This window comes from Oncorhynchus masou, chromosome 27 (assembly GCF_036934945.1).
Source record: "Oncorhynchus masou masou isolate Uvic2021 chromosome 27, UVic_Omas_1.1, whole genome shotgun sequence".
NCBI classification, from domain to species: Eukaryota; Metazoa; Chordata; class Actinopteri; order Salmoniformes; family Salmonidae; genus Oncorhynchus; species Oncorhynchus masou.
In genome coordinates this window covers 29,017,280-29,034,188 of record NC_088238.1, presented here as the reverse complement: position 1 = coordinate 29,034,188, position 16,909 = coordinate 29,017,280, and the positions used below count along the sequence as shown (strand labels likewise).

At 44.0% G+C, this 16,909-nt stretch overlaps 1 protein-coding gene across 1 annotated transcript; it reads left to right on the top strand.

The window, feature by feature from the left end:
- The first annotated feature begins 152 nt into the window (after positions 1–152).
- On the top strand, positions 153–6,993 carry LOC135515429 (FYVE, RhoGEF and PH domain-containing protein 4-like). The gene is made up of 8 exons (XM_064939100.1): positions 153–455; positions 3,809–4,638; positions 4,748–4,893; positions 5,144–5,300; positions 5,482–5,620; positions 5,859–5,917; positions 6,148–6,294; positions 6,805–6,993. The coding sequence occupies exons 1-8, from the start codon at positions 344–346 to the stop codon at positions 6,991–6,993; spliced, it is 1,779 nt and encodes a 592-aa protein (XP_064795172.1). The 5' UTR covers positions 153–343.
- Positions 6,994–16,909: the final 9,916 nt, after the last annotated feature.

The following is a 16,909-nucleotide window of genomic DNA, read 5'->3' as shown; positions in this document are numbered from 1 at the left end:
TTGACCATAAACACCTTTAGGAAAATGGCCTACAGTATTGGGAGTTCCCTCTACAGAAGGCTCTCAGGGGGCGGGGGTTTTATAAAACGGGGGCGGTTTTTGTGCTGTTGTTTAAGATCTATCGGGATTCGATTCCACTGATGGAGATTCATGGCATGTGGAAGTCGGTATTGGACTTTTGGAATTTGGTACGCTTATTTACGTTTTTGTTGGAGGAGCAGCTCGGTAATTACCTGCGTAAAGCCCTCCGGCGTTCGTAGACTACACGCCTCGAATTCGATCATTATTTACGCTCAAGGGAACAATAAGTGGTATAAAAGTTATTATTATAAATCATATTACCATGTTTGACGGTGAACAGAGGGAGGGTGTGAAGACCACTCATCGTGAGACGGAGGAGTTTAGGCGGACGGCGGTGAGGAGAAAGTCGAAGGGAATACCGCGGGAGACTGAAGGTCAGCCTTCTCAAACTGCAGTTGTTTTTGGAAACGTTGAGTGATATAACTCACTGGACAGATTTCAAATGTATCCTATTATAGCCTAGGACGTCTGTGTTTTTGCAATGCATGTTATGATGGATTTAACTCGTTTTGAGCAGAATAGTGGAGATGGATCCTCTGTGTCTTATGATCCGAAGTCATATTTTGAGGAAACTTGGCTGTGGACATCTTCACCGTTATCTTTAGATATAGACATTCTGACCATAGAGTGGAAAACCCTGGTGTGGTGTGTTGACATGGACGAGGTTTACATGTCATTGGGGAGCCCAATCTAATGCTGTAGGAACTATCTGGTCAACCCTGTACAGTAGTGACGGCCCCAGTGTCTCCTATTTAGTCCCTAGCTGAGGGCTTTCAGTCATGGCCACAATGGAGACACGATATTAGCGCATATTCTTTACAAAATAATCTACTGTGTCATTTTCTAATTGTAAACTACTCGGGTAATGTATTATTAGTGGTTGAATTACCCTACACTTGTTTTTGTGTGTGACCATCTCAAGTGCATTGAAGTGGGTGAACCCGGCCATGTCTAAGGCAGAAGAGTCAGTAGTTTCACTGGTTATGCTAATCTACTACTGGCATGCCCTGAAAACATGACAGGGTTTTGTTTGTAAACAACGTTCTCTAGTTATTATGTGTGCAAATTGTCGGCAGCTGGGCTCAGCTGTTTGGATTACTGAAGTTGAGCTAAACTGAAATCTCCTTTCACCTGCACAAATCTGACTGGATTTTGCCCGTGGCTCTCTCGACCTCTATGTAGTTCTGAAGCCATAACATAGTGTCTGCCAAGGCGTTGACTGAGCACAGCTGACTGGCATAATATGTTAGTGATTTACTGCCCCTAAGACACTGATGTAGTTTGTTTGTGGAGATAACTATTTCTCATCAACGTCTCCTCACTGGACAACAGTCTCACGCTTATGTTATTTCCCCCAGTAATAAACTGGAGGCGGTAGGTCCTAGGTTAGAAGGGTGAAACAAATAAAAGGTTGTCGATTCAACCTAATGTAAAGATGCTAACCAAATACTCTTGAGTTATTGATGGAACTGTTTTGTCACCTGATTTCACTCAGGAAACTCCTCCCCTTACACTTCCTCTGACAAGACAGTCACACACTGACCACTCAGAGTCAGAAAGGGACACTCGCTGATAAGCAGTGAGTGACTGTGTTTGGTGACTGTGTTTGCGTCAGACCGACGGAGGACTCAATTCAAGAACAGCAGGTGCGTGTGCGAAGCGCTCCTCTGTCCTCTCTGGAACAGTGTATATGAGAAGAGAGGAGACTTTTGTCAGAGACAGACAACATATCTTGTGGATTTAAGTTGTGGGCTTTTTCTTGATCAGAAACATGCAAATGCCAATCATTCAGTTGGTTCACTATTTCACAGTGCCATTTAAGCCAGCGAAGTAATATTCGATTTAACTGGCCACTCTATGACAAACACACAGGGTTTGAGTGTGTCTGTGAACACAAACTGTGCCAATACTGCAGAGTCCGTGTTATTATGCTAAACTCATGTTGGCAGTTGGCATTTTCCGTTGAATTTTTTTACCTAGCCTGGGTACCGGTCTATTTGAGTTATCATGCCACTCCTTATCATGCCAATCAGCATGACACAGAGTACATGGAGTGGAATGTCAGCCTGACATCCAGAACCTGTTTTCCTAACTTTTGCCCACTTCGAAACAAACTGTCACTTTGACGGTCCTCTCCTCCTCAGTAGACACATAGACACTGACTGCAGTCTGTTTGGTTAAGACATGTGGCCTATTATCTCTCCAGCGAAGTAAGAAAGAAAGGATTAACATGTTGAGGGAAGCGAGAAGGAAAAGCTGTCAGGTGACCGGGAGAAACACCATCTCTGCAACACGTGGGGAATTTGATTCCTGGCGTTGGTTATAATAACAGTGCGCTTGGCATTGTTTTTGTCCGGGAATGCAGTTGTTAATCATTCAGTTCTCCTGAAAGCATTGGAAACTCGTAGAAAAAGCTCGCTAACGCCTTCAGTGAAAGAACAATATCCGATTTTACCATAAATAAAGGCCGCTTCGTTTACAAATGAATTGAGAGGCACCACATTTGGGGTAGAGAACAGTCTAGTAGTGAGCTACACCCTATGAATACTGTAAAAAGGTAACACAGTTCTCCTGCCCAAACACTTTTTTTTAACAACGTTTATTCAGTTTTACACACATTTCACTCATTGGTCAAGACAATATAATTATCCCAGTAGAAAGTGGGGGGGGGGGGGACAAGTAGCCAGTGCTAATGTTCCTGTAAACAGCTGAAGAATAGGGGTGGAGAAATGCAACCACTCTCACATTCATAAACAGCGCTATGGATGCAAAGACTGACCAACCACGAGACCAAAACTATATAGTTTTAACCATTTGAGGCTACAGTGTTTGTTTACAAGTACATTGTTCACAAACAACGGGGCTAAACAAGCTTACATTTTTGGTTCCGTCTGGGAAAGACGATTGAACCAAGCTCATAAGGCATCTGCAAGTTACATTATTCAAGAATCAACGGGCACACGTCACCAATCTCAAAACCCCAGAATGGATGTAGCAAACACAGATTTACCCTCCAACCAATAAGTCACAGGGGTGTCGATTACAGCTTTATTTAAATGTAACCTTTATTTAACAAGGCAAGTCAGTTAAGACCAAATTCTTATTTACAATGACGGCCTACGTATTCCATCAGATGATGGACTGTTCAAAGTATGTTAACTTCCTCATATCCGTACTGTATGTCACTATGGCAGGTGTCCATTCTCACTCTAACTAGATCTCTCGCTCTCCCTCAGTACTGAGCAGCAGTACATGTGGCTCTGTGTATAGTACTGTAGCTGTGGGAGCACCATTGCCACAATTGGAGAGGAGGTCAATGGAAAGAGCCCTGCTAAGAAATCCCTACTCAAACCACAAAGCACAGTACGGGGACTGAGGGGAGTGTGGTTGGTTTAAAATGCAGTGTTAAAATACCACTACAAATGCCTAGTAGACTAAATGTAGCCTGGTCCAAAATCTGTTTGTGCTGTTTTGCCAACTTCTATGGACATTGTCATGCCAATAGGAGTTGGCAAGACAGCACAAATACACTGAACAAAAATATAAACGTAACTTGCAACAATTTCTAAGATTTTACTGAGTTACAGTTCATATAAAGTAATTAGTCAATTCCCTATTTCAGCTCTTGAAACATGGGACTAACGCTTTACATGTTGCGTTTTATATTTGTGTTCTGGAACCAGGCTAGGATAGATCCCTTACTCAGCTTCTCCCTCCCTATCTCCAGTGTCTCCTAAACCTGCCCATCTCCAGAGCCCTGGGGAGTGCCCTGTCACGGGGCCAGAAGGAGCTCTACTCACAGGGAAGGGATCTAGGGGGCTAACGGTCCACAGCCCAGGAAAGTGTCATGGAACCAGGCCGAGCCACAGCCAAGTGAAGGGGGTACCACCAGGGACCCAGAGCCCAGGAAAGGGACGAGGTGTCCACAGCCCAGGGAAGCGCTCCAAACTAGGATCTCAGTCCACAGGGAAGGGAGCAGGATCCAGGCTGAACCAGCTGAGAAGCCCTGGGGCCAGGATGAAGAGACATGGTCACATGGCAGGATCACCCTGCAGCCTGCCTGACCTCATTCACCTTGAGGAAAACCAGTCTGTGCTCAGATCAGCTAACAGCAGCCCAACACATACCACCACCTCTATAAGCCTGGACCAGCCTAGAGACCCAGACAGTGGGTCTACCGACAGCTCCCACACAGGACTGGATGCTCACAGTCCAGACAGGGCAGTAGTAGTGGCTCATAGGGAGGGCAGAGCGAGGGAAATCTCTCCCATAAATATGAATGGTTTGGACCTGATAAGGGACGCTGTACTGGTCGATGGCCATGTAGGAGACGGAGGGAAGGTGGATACAGGGCTCAACGTGGACCTGTCCCCCTCTCACAGAACTGGGACTGAGGAGGCCAAGCTTCAGGAGAGCTCTACAGATGAGAAGAAGATGGAGGGAGGGAGTGAGGAGGTGAGGGTGCAGGACTCCACTGAACAGAAGCTGTATAAGATTGCCAACGAGCTTCTGCTCACAGAGAGGGCCTATGTTGCTCGCCTTCATCTGCTAGACCAGGTCAGTGAGTCACTGTCAACTTCACGGTTTCTGTTCATCCACTGTTGTTATCACCACATGACTTGATTAGTATGTATTAATTAGCAGTGTTTTAACACTGTGTGTGCAGGTGTTCTGTGCCCGGCTGACTCAGGAGGCCGGTAAAGGCTTGTTCCCTGTAGATGTGGTGAGGACCATCTTCTCCAATATCTCCTCCATCCACGCCTTCCACAGCCAGTTCCTACTGCCAGACCTGGAGACGCACATGGGCCAATGGTGAGATAACCCAAATAGATGATGTTGCGATTGAAGTACATGAAGTAATTATTTACAATGGAACTGAAGGACATGATTGGATTGGAACCTTGTTATTAAATGAAAATATGGTTATATTTTATGTAATTCATCCAGCCTCACAAAGATCGCAGTGGTTTTAACATTCCTACTTTAAATCGCTAGCATCATCTCTAAACAGTGATTAAATAATCATTTTTTGACCTTTGATCTCCGACCCTTGACCACACAGGTCTGTGAGCCCTCGTCTGGGTGATGTCATGCAGCAGCATGCTCCCTTCCTCAGGATGTATGCTGAGTACGTGATGAGCTTCGACCACGCCATGGAGCTGCTTAGAGTCTGGACGGAGAGGTCCGCACCATTCAGGAACGTCATACAGGATATACAGGTACAGTGGCTGGGCAGGGACACAGAGTAAATCTCTGCTCACACTTTACCTGAATATCTTTATTCATTCTCTTAATCTTCATATCACCATTCACCCAATGGAAATCAATAGCTGCTGACTTTGCAGTGGTGGAAACATTTAGTCGGTCTTGCCCTGTTGTTGATTTAGAGTTATCTTCCAGAGTCAGGAGGTGTGTGGTAGTCTGACCCTGCAGCACCACATGTTGGAGCCGGTCCAGAGACTACCTCGTTATGAGATGCTGCTGAGAGACTACCTCAAGAGACTGCCTGATGATGACTCGGACCACAGTCATGCAGAGAGTGAGTTGGCACCTGCCTTACTGTAGCATAGACATAGTCCAACATACAGTAGATCCATAAAGGCTGGCCTCACTCTTACTGTAACAAAGATCAGGTAGTCCTCATCGCTAGGGAAGACTCACAGTGTCATCACAGTTACTAAAAGTCTGAGGAACTGTCACAGAAACCATAATAGATTAGGTTTTGTGGTTTTGCTATCCTAAAAAAATAAGGTGTTGTTCTCTTTGTCTGCCTTCAGAGTCTCTGCAGGTCATCTCCATGGCAGCAACGCACTCCAACAGTGCCATCCGCCAATCAGTACGTGCAGAACTAATATGCTAATCCTCTACTTACTGCAGATAACAATTGTCAGTATACAGACAACGGTATATCTAGAGACCATTTTTCTTTAGGCATAGTGAGTAAAATGTTACTACTGTTAAAACCACTTACCATCCTGTACTTCATTATTTTGCAATCGGTTGGAACAGAAGTTTGTGATCTGCTTTGTTGTCTAACATCCTCCGCTCTGCTGTGTTGTCCTCTAGGAGAATCTGAAGAAGCTGCTGGAGATCTACGAGATGTTGGGGGGGGAGGAGGAGGACGTGATGAACCCCTCCAATGAGTTCATCCGGGAGGGACGCATCCTGATGCTGGCTGCCAGGCACTCCGCCATGGAGCGACACCTCTTCCTGGTTAGACCAGCTCACAATATTTTAACCTTTATTTTACCAGGAAGTCCCATTGAGGTCAGACCATCTCTTTCCCAATGGAGACCTTATGGCGTTTAGGAGGACGCAACATTACATAATGTTGCTCTAGAAATGTATAGTGTAGAACAGACATGATTTTCTGCTATGTATAATTTGAAATTAAATCATCTCTATTTCATCAGAATCTTGCACTTCATTGACTAGGAACCACTGAACATCCATCCATTTAACCCACACATGTCAAACTCATTCCACGGAGAGCAGGTTTTCGCTCCACCCTTGTGCTTGATGAATTAAGGTCACCAATTAGTAAGGAACTCCCTCACCTGGTTGTCTAGGTCTTAATTGAAAGGAGAAGAAAACCAGACATTCTGCCCTCCGTGGAATGAGATCGACACTCCTGCATTAACGGGTCATTCAGGAGACTCTTGTGGCGCATACTTAAAACCCTCATGTCTTTCTTGCCTCTCCCTCCCCCTGCTGTCCATCCAGTTAAACAACATGCTGCTGTGCTGCACTCCTCGGTTCAGCCTGGGGGGGCAGCGTTTCACCGTGCGGACACGGATTGACGTGGAGGGCATGACGGTGCAGCGCACCACCAACGAACACCACCCCCACACCTTCCAGGTATCTGGCAAGGAGAGGACCCTGGAGAGAACCCTGGACCTACAGGCCAGGTGAGGGGTTTGTGGGGGGGGGGGTGTCACAATAATATAACTCACCTGAAGGTCTTGGATGGATGTGTATATGTTTTGTATCAATGTTAACATGTGGCGTTGTCTTTCTAGCTCTGAACAAGACGAAGAGGACTGGATAAAGGTAACAGTGCTTTGTCATATTTTGAAACCCGTTTAAATGACCAATGGCACATAATGAGTATATAGGGAGAGTACACATGGTCTAACGTGCCTTGTACTTTCAGGCTTTTCAGGACACGATTGATGTTTTCCGGCAGAAGAATGAGACTTTTAAGTCAGCTTCTAAAGAAGTAGAGGTATCTGTAAGGATCCCTTATTTTTGTGCAAAACAGAGACCAATAGAATATTTTCTTCCATTCTTTTGTGTGTGTTTCTCCATCTGTACAGTATGCTTGCTGTATTCATATAGAGGGATAAATCACAGGCAAATGAGTGTGGAGGGGAATTGATCATTTAGCAAAAGGGAAGGAGAAACGACTCATTTGAGATCCTCTTGCATGTATGCGTGGAAAAACAAGTTGGCGAGACAAACTGTTTTTTGTGTGTGTGTGTACAGACTGAGGAACTGGGTCGGCGTGCTCCTCGATGGATCTGGGACAATGAGGTGACCATGTGTATGAAGTGTAGCGAACCCTTCAACGCCCTCACCCGATGGAAACACCACTGCAGAGCCTGTGGCTGTGTGAGTTAACACACACACACGGGTACATAGACATACACACATAGATGCACACATTCACTTTACCTAAGGCTGGGCTAAGGTTATGATTAGATGAAATGGCATTCATGTTCCGTTTACTTCCATTATTTCTAACACAACCAGACCGATATGACCATTACGTCCTGTGTCTCCACCTGTTTGTCAGGTGGTGTGTTGGAGGTGTTCAGAAAACAAAGTAACTCTGGAGTACGATGGCAACAAGGTGAACAAGGTGTGTCTAGACTGCCACTCCGCCCTGACCCTGCGGGCCAACAGAGGGGAGAGGGGAGTGGGCAAGGAGGGGGGGCATTCTAGAGGTTCCACACCCCACCTCCCCATTTCCATCCCAACCCTTTCCCCGGGATCTGAAGGCCTTGTCTAGGGTCCCCTTGCAGGGGACAGGTGACGGCGGTTGTCAATGAAAATGGGATGGTGATTAATGGGATGACAACGCCATGGTTGGCAACGGCAAGGGGACTTTCATCAATGGCAACGGAAGTGTCACTGATAATGGTTACGGGAGTGTCTCCAATAGAAAGGGGATGGCTGTCAATGACAGTGAGGAGGCTCGCTTGAACATCCTCAGTGTTCACACACTATCCCCAAGTGTCTGTACTTGTGTTCAGTGTTATGGCTTTAATGAAATAGTGAGCTCCAACAGTATTGGGGCAGTGACAATGTTAAAGTGCAGACGGGGGGACACGTTTAGAAATTACAGCACTTTTTGTACATAGTTGTCATCCCCCCATTTTAGGGGACCAAAAGTATTGGGACAAATTCACTTATGGGTATTAAAGTAGTACAAAGTATTTGGTCCCATATTCCTAGCACGCAATGATGACATCAAGCTTGTGACTCTACAACCTTGTTGGATGCATTTGCTGTTTTGGTTGTTTCCGATTATTTTGTTCTCAATAGAAATGTATGGTACATAATGTATTGTGTAGTTTTAGGGTTACTTGTATTGTAAATAAGCATATAATATATGTTTCTAAATAATTCTACATTAATGTGAATGCCAAAACAGATAAGTGAATTTGTCCCAATACTTTTGGTCTCCTAAAATGGGGAGGACTATATACAAAAGGTGCCTTAATTTCTAAATGTTGGATGAAAATTCCCTCATTAAAGCTGCCAGTCTACACTTTAATCCCATAGTCATTGTATCATTTGAAATCCAAAGTACAGAGCCAAAATGTCACTGTACTTTTGGAGCTCTGTATACCGTAATGAGATGTATTTTGTATAAAAACTCAATGTAAGAGTATTCTGGCTATTCCCTATCTGGATCAGAAAATCAAGTAACCTTATAGTTTGTATTGGAAATGATTTACCTTTTGAAAAAAATAAAGTTAAACTTTTAAAAGTGAAGCAATGTGGCTCAGTCGGTAGAGCATGGCGCTTGCCACGCCAAGCGTCGTGGGTTCGATTCCCGCTGGGGCCACCCATATGTAAAAGTAGTGGCCCCAGCCGACTTGTAAGTCGCTTTGGACAAAAGCGTCTGCTAAATGGGATATATTATTATTATAAGCAAGGTGTTGATTGGACTAGAAAAGAAAAGTTGGAAACTTATCAGTTAAGTTTCTTATGTTAGCAGTATGTGTTTATTAAAGAGATTCTCTTATACTTTTTTTGCCAGTAGTTCTGAAAGTAGCACTCATGACCCAACAATGGTCCATCACATGTGCAAGTACAGTTGAAATCAGAAGTTTACACTGAGGTTGGAGTCATTAACTTGTTTTTCAACCACTCCACAAATTTCTTGTTAGCAAACTATAGTTTTGGCAAGTCTGTTAAAACATCTAATTTCTGCATGACACAAGTCATTTTTTCAACAATTGTTTATAGACAGATTATTTCACCTATATTTCACTGTATCAAAATTCCAGTGGGTCAGAAGTGTACATACACTAAGTTGACTGTGCCTTTAAACAGCTTGGAAAATTCCAGAACATGGATTTAGAAGCTTCCGAAAGGCTAATTGACATCATTTGAGTCAATTGGAGGTGTGGATGTATTTCAAGGCCTTACCTTTAAACTCAGTACCTCTTTGCTTGACATGAGAAAATCAAAAGAAATGAGCCAGGACCTCAGGATAAAAATGGTAGACCTCCACAAGTCTGGTTCATCCTTGGGAGCAATTTCCAAATGCCTGAAGGTACCACGTTCATCTGTACAAACAATAGTACGCAAGTATAAACACCATGGGACCATACTGCTCAGGAAGGAGACACGGTCTGGTTCCTAGAGATGAACATTGTCGTGGCAGAATCAGAATCCTTTAGGTAATATTTATAACTAATATGTTTTATTAATTTTTATAGTATGCTTCTGTGGGAAAAATGACTGGGGCCCAGAGTGGGGTAAAAGGTTGCCCTGTGACTCTCAGATCAATTCAGTGTCCATAAATGAATTCTCTGACAGTGCTTACAAAACAGTCCTTTAGTATCATTTATAGCCAAGACACACCCATCAAAACTCACATGACGAATAACAGATCATAGGAACATTACACAAAGAACCTTTAATAGCATACTATAAAAATGAATAAAACATCTTAGTTATAAATATTACCTAAAGGATTCTGATTCTGCCACGACAATGTTCATCTCTAGGAACCAGACCGTGTCTCCTTCCTGAGCAGTATGGTCCCATGGTGTTTATACTTGCATAATTAAAGATGGACTTTATGATAACTCTGACTTGTGTGGTTTGCTCTCTCATGATTTGGTAATACAGGACATTTCCACGACAACATACTTTGATGTGAAAAGTGCAAATCATCCCAGAACAACAGCAAAGGACCTTGTGAAGATGTTGGAGGAAACAGGTACAAAAGTATTTATTTCCACAGTAAAAACGAGTCCTATATCGACATAACCTGAAAGGCCGCTCAACAAGGGAGAAGCCACTGCTCCAAAACCGCCATAAAAAAGCCAGACTACAATTTGTAACTGCACATGGGGACAAAGATCATACTTTTTGGAGAAATTTCTTCTGGTCGGATGAAACAAAAACAGAACTGTTTGGCCATAATGACCATCGTTATGTTTGGAGGAAAATGGGGGAGGCTTGCAAGCTGAAGAACACCATCCCAACCGTGAAGCACGGGGGTGGCAGCAATCATGTTGTGGGGGTTCTTTGCTGCAGGACGGACTGGTGCATTTCACAAAATAGATGGCATCATGAGAAAAATGGGAGGTTAAAAAATGATTTCACCAAAGTACACGAGCATCTCTAAGTAAATATATTCCTATGGAAAGGTTCTACACATTTTATGGCGATGGAGACCTTCCACTATATACTCTACATGATCAAAAGTATGTGGATACCTGCTTGTCAAACATCTCATTCCAAATCATGGGGGTTATTATGGAGTAGGTCCCTCCCCTTTGCTGCTATAACAGCCTCTCCACTCTTCTGTGAAGGCTTTCCACTAGATGTTGGACCATTGCTGTGGGGACTTGCTTTCATTCAGCCACGAGCATTAGTGAGGTCAGGCACTGATGTTGGGTGATAATGCTTGGCTCACAGTCATTGTTCCAATATATCCCAAAGGTGTTCAATGGGGTTGAGGTCAGGGCTCTGTGCAGGCCAGTCAAGTTCTTCCACACAGATCTCGACAAAACATTTCTGTATAGACCTTGCTTTATGCACAGGTGCATTGTCATGCTAAAAACAGGAAAGGTCCTTCCCCAAACTGTTGCCAGAAAGTTGGAAGCCCAAAATCGTCTAGAATGTCATTGTATGCTGTAATGTTAATATTTCCCTTCACTGGAACTAAGGGGTCTAGCCCGAATGATGGAAAAACAGACCCAGGCCATTATTCCTCCTCCACCAAACTTTACAGTTGGCACTATGCATTTGTGCAGGTAGCTTTTTCCTGGCATCCGCCAAACCCAGATTCGTCCATCGGACTGCCAGATGGTGAAGCGTGATTCATCAGACCAGACAACACATTTCTTTGGCTCCAGAATCCAATGGCAGCAAGCTTTACACCACTCCAGCCGACGCTTGGAATTGCACAGGGTGATCTTAGGCTTGTATGCGGCTGCTCGGCCATGGAAACCCATTTCATGAAGCTCCCGACGAACAGTTTTTGTGCTGGCGTTGCTTCCAGAGGCAGTTTGGAACTCAGTAGTGAGTGTTGCAACTGAGGACAGACGATCTTTACGCGCTTCAACACTTGTCAGTCCCGTTCTGTGAGCTTGTGTGACCTACCACGTAGACCAATCAGAATCCACGCTTCAAGATTGTTTTGATCACCTGAACTGAATGTTCCGGTCAACCTCAGAGAACAACATTGATCTATACGCTGACTCGGTGATTGAGTTAAGGAAGTGCATTGGAGATGTTGTACCCACTGTGACTATTAAAACCTACCCTAACCGGAAATCGTGGATGGATGGCGGCGTTCACACAAAATCGAAAGCACGAACCACCGCATTTAACCATGGAAAGAGGTCTTGGAATATGGCTGAATATAAACAGTGTAGCTATACCTCTGCAAGGCAATCAAACAAGCAAAATGCCAGTCCAGGGACAAAGTGGACTCGCAATTCAATGGCTCAGACACGAAATCACGGAATACAAAAAGAAAACCAGCCATGTCACGGACACCAATGTCATGCTTCCAGACAAACTTAACACCTTCTTTACCCGCTTTGAGGATAATACAGTGCCAACGTCGAAGCCCGCTAACAAGGACTGCATCCCTCCTTCTCCGTGGCTGATGTGAGTAAAACATTTAAACGTGTTAACCCTCGCAGGGCTGCTGGCCCAGACGGCATCCCGAGCCGCGTCCTCAGAGCATGCGCAGACCAGCTGGCTGGTGTGTTTACGGACATATTCAATGGCTCCCTATCCCAGTCTGCTGTCCCCACATGCTTCCAACTGAGATGGCCATCATTGTTCCTGTACCCAAGAGGCAAAGATAACTGAACTAAATGACTACCTCCCCATAGCACTCACTTCTGTCATCATGAAGTGCTTTGAGAGACGAGTCAAGGAATATCACCTCCATCTTACCGGCCACTCTAGACCCACTTCAGTTTGCATTCCACCCCAACAGGTCCACAGACAATGCAATCATCATCAGACTGCACACTGCCCTATCCCATCTGGACAAGAGGAATACCTACCTAAGAATTCTGTTCATTGCCTACAGCTCAACATTCAACACCATAGTACCCTCCAAGCTCCAAACTGGAGGACCTGAGTCTCAACCCCGTCCTGTGCAATTGGGTCCTGGACTTTCTGATGGGCCGCCCTCATGGTGAAGGTAGGAAACAACATCTCCACTTCGCTGACCCTCAACATTGGAGCCCCACAAGGGTGCATGCTCAGCCCCCTCCTGTACTCCCTGTTCACCCATGACTGTGTGGCCATGCATGCCTCCAACTCAATCATCAAATTTCAGACAACAGTAGTAGGCTTGATGACCAACAAAAACAAGACAGCCTACAGGGAGGAGGTTAGGGCACTCGGAGTGTGGTGTCAGGAAAACAACCTCTCACTCAACATCAACAAAACAAAGTAGATGATTGTGGACTTCAGGAAACAGCAGAGGGAGCACACCCATATCCACATCAAAGGGACAGCAGTGGAGAATGTGGAAAGTTTTAAGTTCCTCGGCGTCCACATCACAGACAAACAGTGCCTCTTCAACCTCAGGAGGCTGAAGAAATTTGGCTTGTCACCTGACAAACTTTTACAGATGCACAATTGAGAGGATCCTGTCGGGCTGTATCCTAGCCTGGTATGGCAACTGTACTGCCCTCAACCGCAAGGCTCTCCAGAGGGTGGTGCAGTCTGCACAACGTATCACCAGGGGGCAAACTACCTGCCCTCCATGACACCTACATGACCCGATGTCACAGGAAGGCCAAAAAGATCATCAAGGACATCAACCACCCGAGCCACTGCCTGTTCACACTGCTACCATGCATAAGGCGAGGTCAGTACAGGTGCATCAAAACTGGGACTATGAGAGACTAAAAACAGCTTCTATCTCAAGGCCATCAGACTGTTAAACAGCCATCACTAACTCAGTGAGGCTCCTGCCTACATGGAGACCCAATCACTGGCCACTTTAATAAATTGATCCCTAGTTACTGTAAACAATGGCACTTTAAATAATGGCACTTTAATAATGTTTACATATCTTACATTACTCATATCATATGTACATACTGTATTTTATACCATGTATTGCACCTTGCCTATGCCGCTCGGCCATTGTTCATCCATATATTTGTATGTACATATTCTCATTCACCCCTTTAGATTTGTGTATCAGGTAGTTGTTGGGAAATTGTTAGATTACTTGTTAGATATTAATGCATTGTTGGAACTAGAAGCACAGTCATTTCGCTACACTCTCATTAACATCTGCTAACCATGTGTGAACAATAACATTTCATTTGATTTGTTGAAAGTCACTGAGCTCTTCAGTCTTCTTCTACTGTCAATGTTTGTCTATGGAGATTGCTTGGCTGCGTCCTCGATTTGATACACCTGTCAGCAACGGGTGTGGCTGAAATAGCCGAATCCACCTATTTGAAGGGGTGTCCACATACTTTGTGTATAGTGTAACAGGTTCAGTTCTCTCACACCTTTTCCCTGCGTCAGCTTAAAATGATTTTTAGTTCAACATGTTATATTTTTCTCCTGGTACGTCACAATCACGTTACATTTCTCCTACCTTGCCTAACTACATTTTGTAGTTGTGTGTGTTTGAGGGGTGTTTTTCTGGGGCATGGGCTCAGGGAGAGTGGGGGGGGGGATTTTGATTGAGTGCCAAGAGATTGAAGCTACAGACACAACCCACAAGCACTAGCAGTCAGATCACCACCACCCCTGACATCTGGGATGAGCTGAAGCAGCTGAGAAACATGGTGCACAAGCAGGGAACCATCGTGGTGAAGATGAGGAACATGGAAGCCAGACTGGAGAGGAAGAATGCAGGTACAGTGCATTTGAAAAGTATTCAGACCCCTTGACTTTTTACACATTTTGTTATGTTACAACCTTTTCCCCCCATCAATCTACAAACAATACCCCATAATGACACAGCAAAAACAGGTTTTTAGAAGAAAAAAAATCCCTGTGTGTTTGTTGAATGTTTAAGCTGTTAGTTATTTTAATGTCTACTTGCTAAATGTTTGTCTTCTAGTCTTTCGTTGTAAATTGTAAAGTGTTATGTCTGTAGTGTATGTTTTGTTGTGTTTATGGACCACAGGAAGATTAACTGTTGTCATGAGGAACCAAATAAAGATACAGATCTGACTGGGGACAGACGTCAGTTTAATGTCTAGTTGTGATTTTCTTTGGTTGAGTTGTCAAGTAATGTGAATTTATCGTGAAATCAACCAAAAAAATCACCATGTCATTGGATTTGGGTGAAAATTTGGGTTGAAAAAAAAGACCAAATTTCCTTACGTAGATCATTTTTTTCAAATACAATCAGTTTTTCACGTTAATTGAATGTCATCACATTTATTTGTTTGGTTGAAATGACCATGGAAAAAAAAACAATATTGATTCAAACAGTTTTTGCCCAGTGGGATATAGGCTATTGTATGTGTAGGCCTACAGATGTTAATTTGGTTCACTGCGGATGTTCATTTGGTTCGCTATGACTTTGGCTCAATGGAGTATCAACAGTTCTTGAGCAATGTTTTTTTCTCTCCATATTTCCAGCCATGGGGTGTCAGACTAAGTGCCAGTGAAAAGGAGGTATAGGAGCTGAAGACCGAAAATTCAGGTAATGTGCATTCCGAATAAGAGTAGAAGTTAATTTGGTTCATTATCATATCGGTTTGTGAAAGATCTGTGGCTCTATTTAATAGAAATGTAAAGATCATTTCAAATTGAGAACATTGCCTTTCAATCACCCTGTAGCGCTGAACTTCTGCGATACGGATTGAATTGAGCCCCAATGGCTTTTGAGAATTTCTGACCATAATTCCAGCCATGACTGCCATACTGAATGCTGGTGAGGAGGAGCTGAAGAGAAAGAATGCAGGTTCAAGTCAGTTGGCCAACAACTGTTTCTCGTTTGTTTTTATAGGCCGTTTATTTTTATGGGTATTTCTCATATTAGTTTTTTAGTTTCCTTTCCTATTATTTTAGCCTTGGAGGCCAGCGTGACAGGCAGTGAGTGGCAACACAGGTAATTAAACTATGTAAAAACATTTTGCTTAAGGTAGGTTGAACAAATGTTAAGTTTACTAATGTGTCCTTTCCGGCAATCACAGCATTGGAGGCCAGACTGTCAGTGAGAGGGAGGTGGAAGAGTTGGAGAGAGAGAAGGCAGGTATAACCGATACAGAAAAGCATTCTCTAGAGCTGGAGGAGGGGGATGCGATCTACATGCGTCTCCCCTCAGGCTGGGGGCTCTATCATTTTGATAACTACAACACCTTCAGTGGCTTGCTGCTCTTCCCTATGTGAAGGGAGCACCGTAAATAATGTCATGATTTCTGATGTGAACAGTTCTGATGAAATCGATAAGGAGCATCACTAAAAAAAAAGCCAGACAATATTTTTGTTTCCATTTTTTTCAACATTCTTTGTAATTTAGCAGACGCTCTTAGGGTTAAATGCCTTGCTCACTCACGGGCACATCAACAGATTTTTCACCTATTCGGCTCTGGGCTTCAAAACAGCAACCATTCGGTTACTGTCCCAACGCTCATAACCACTCTAGGCTACTTGTCATTCACAGTTTACCATCATTGGCGTAAAGTGTCTCCATCACATGAGGTTGGTGGAACCTTAACTGGGGAGGACAAGCTCGTGGTAATGGTTGGAGCAGAATCAATGGAATGGTATCAAATACAATTGTTTCCATGTGTTTGATCCCATTCCATTAACTCCGTTCCAGACGTGATTATGAGCCGTCCTCCCCTCAGCAGCCTCCACTGGTCCATTACTGTACATCTGCTTTTCTTTGTATTTCTGACAGTCAGAATTTCAGAGGCGCAAACCAAAAAACTGTTTTAAATCTCAACAGAAACAAAACACAGTATTTCTTTTTACCATTCCCTTCGTATGTTTGACATCGAGAGCTGCGGCAACACTTTGTTTTGAACCCACAACCTCGAAGCTTTGAGGTAGAGATTGAACCACCACCATCATCATTGTTTACCCTTCCCTTTGTATGTTTGACGGCGAGAGTTGCGGAAACGTACACAAT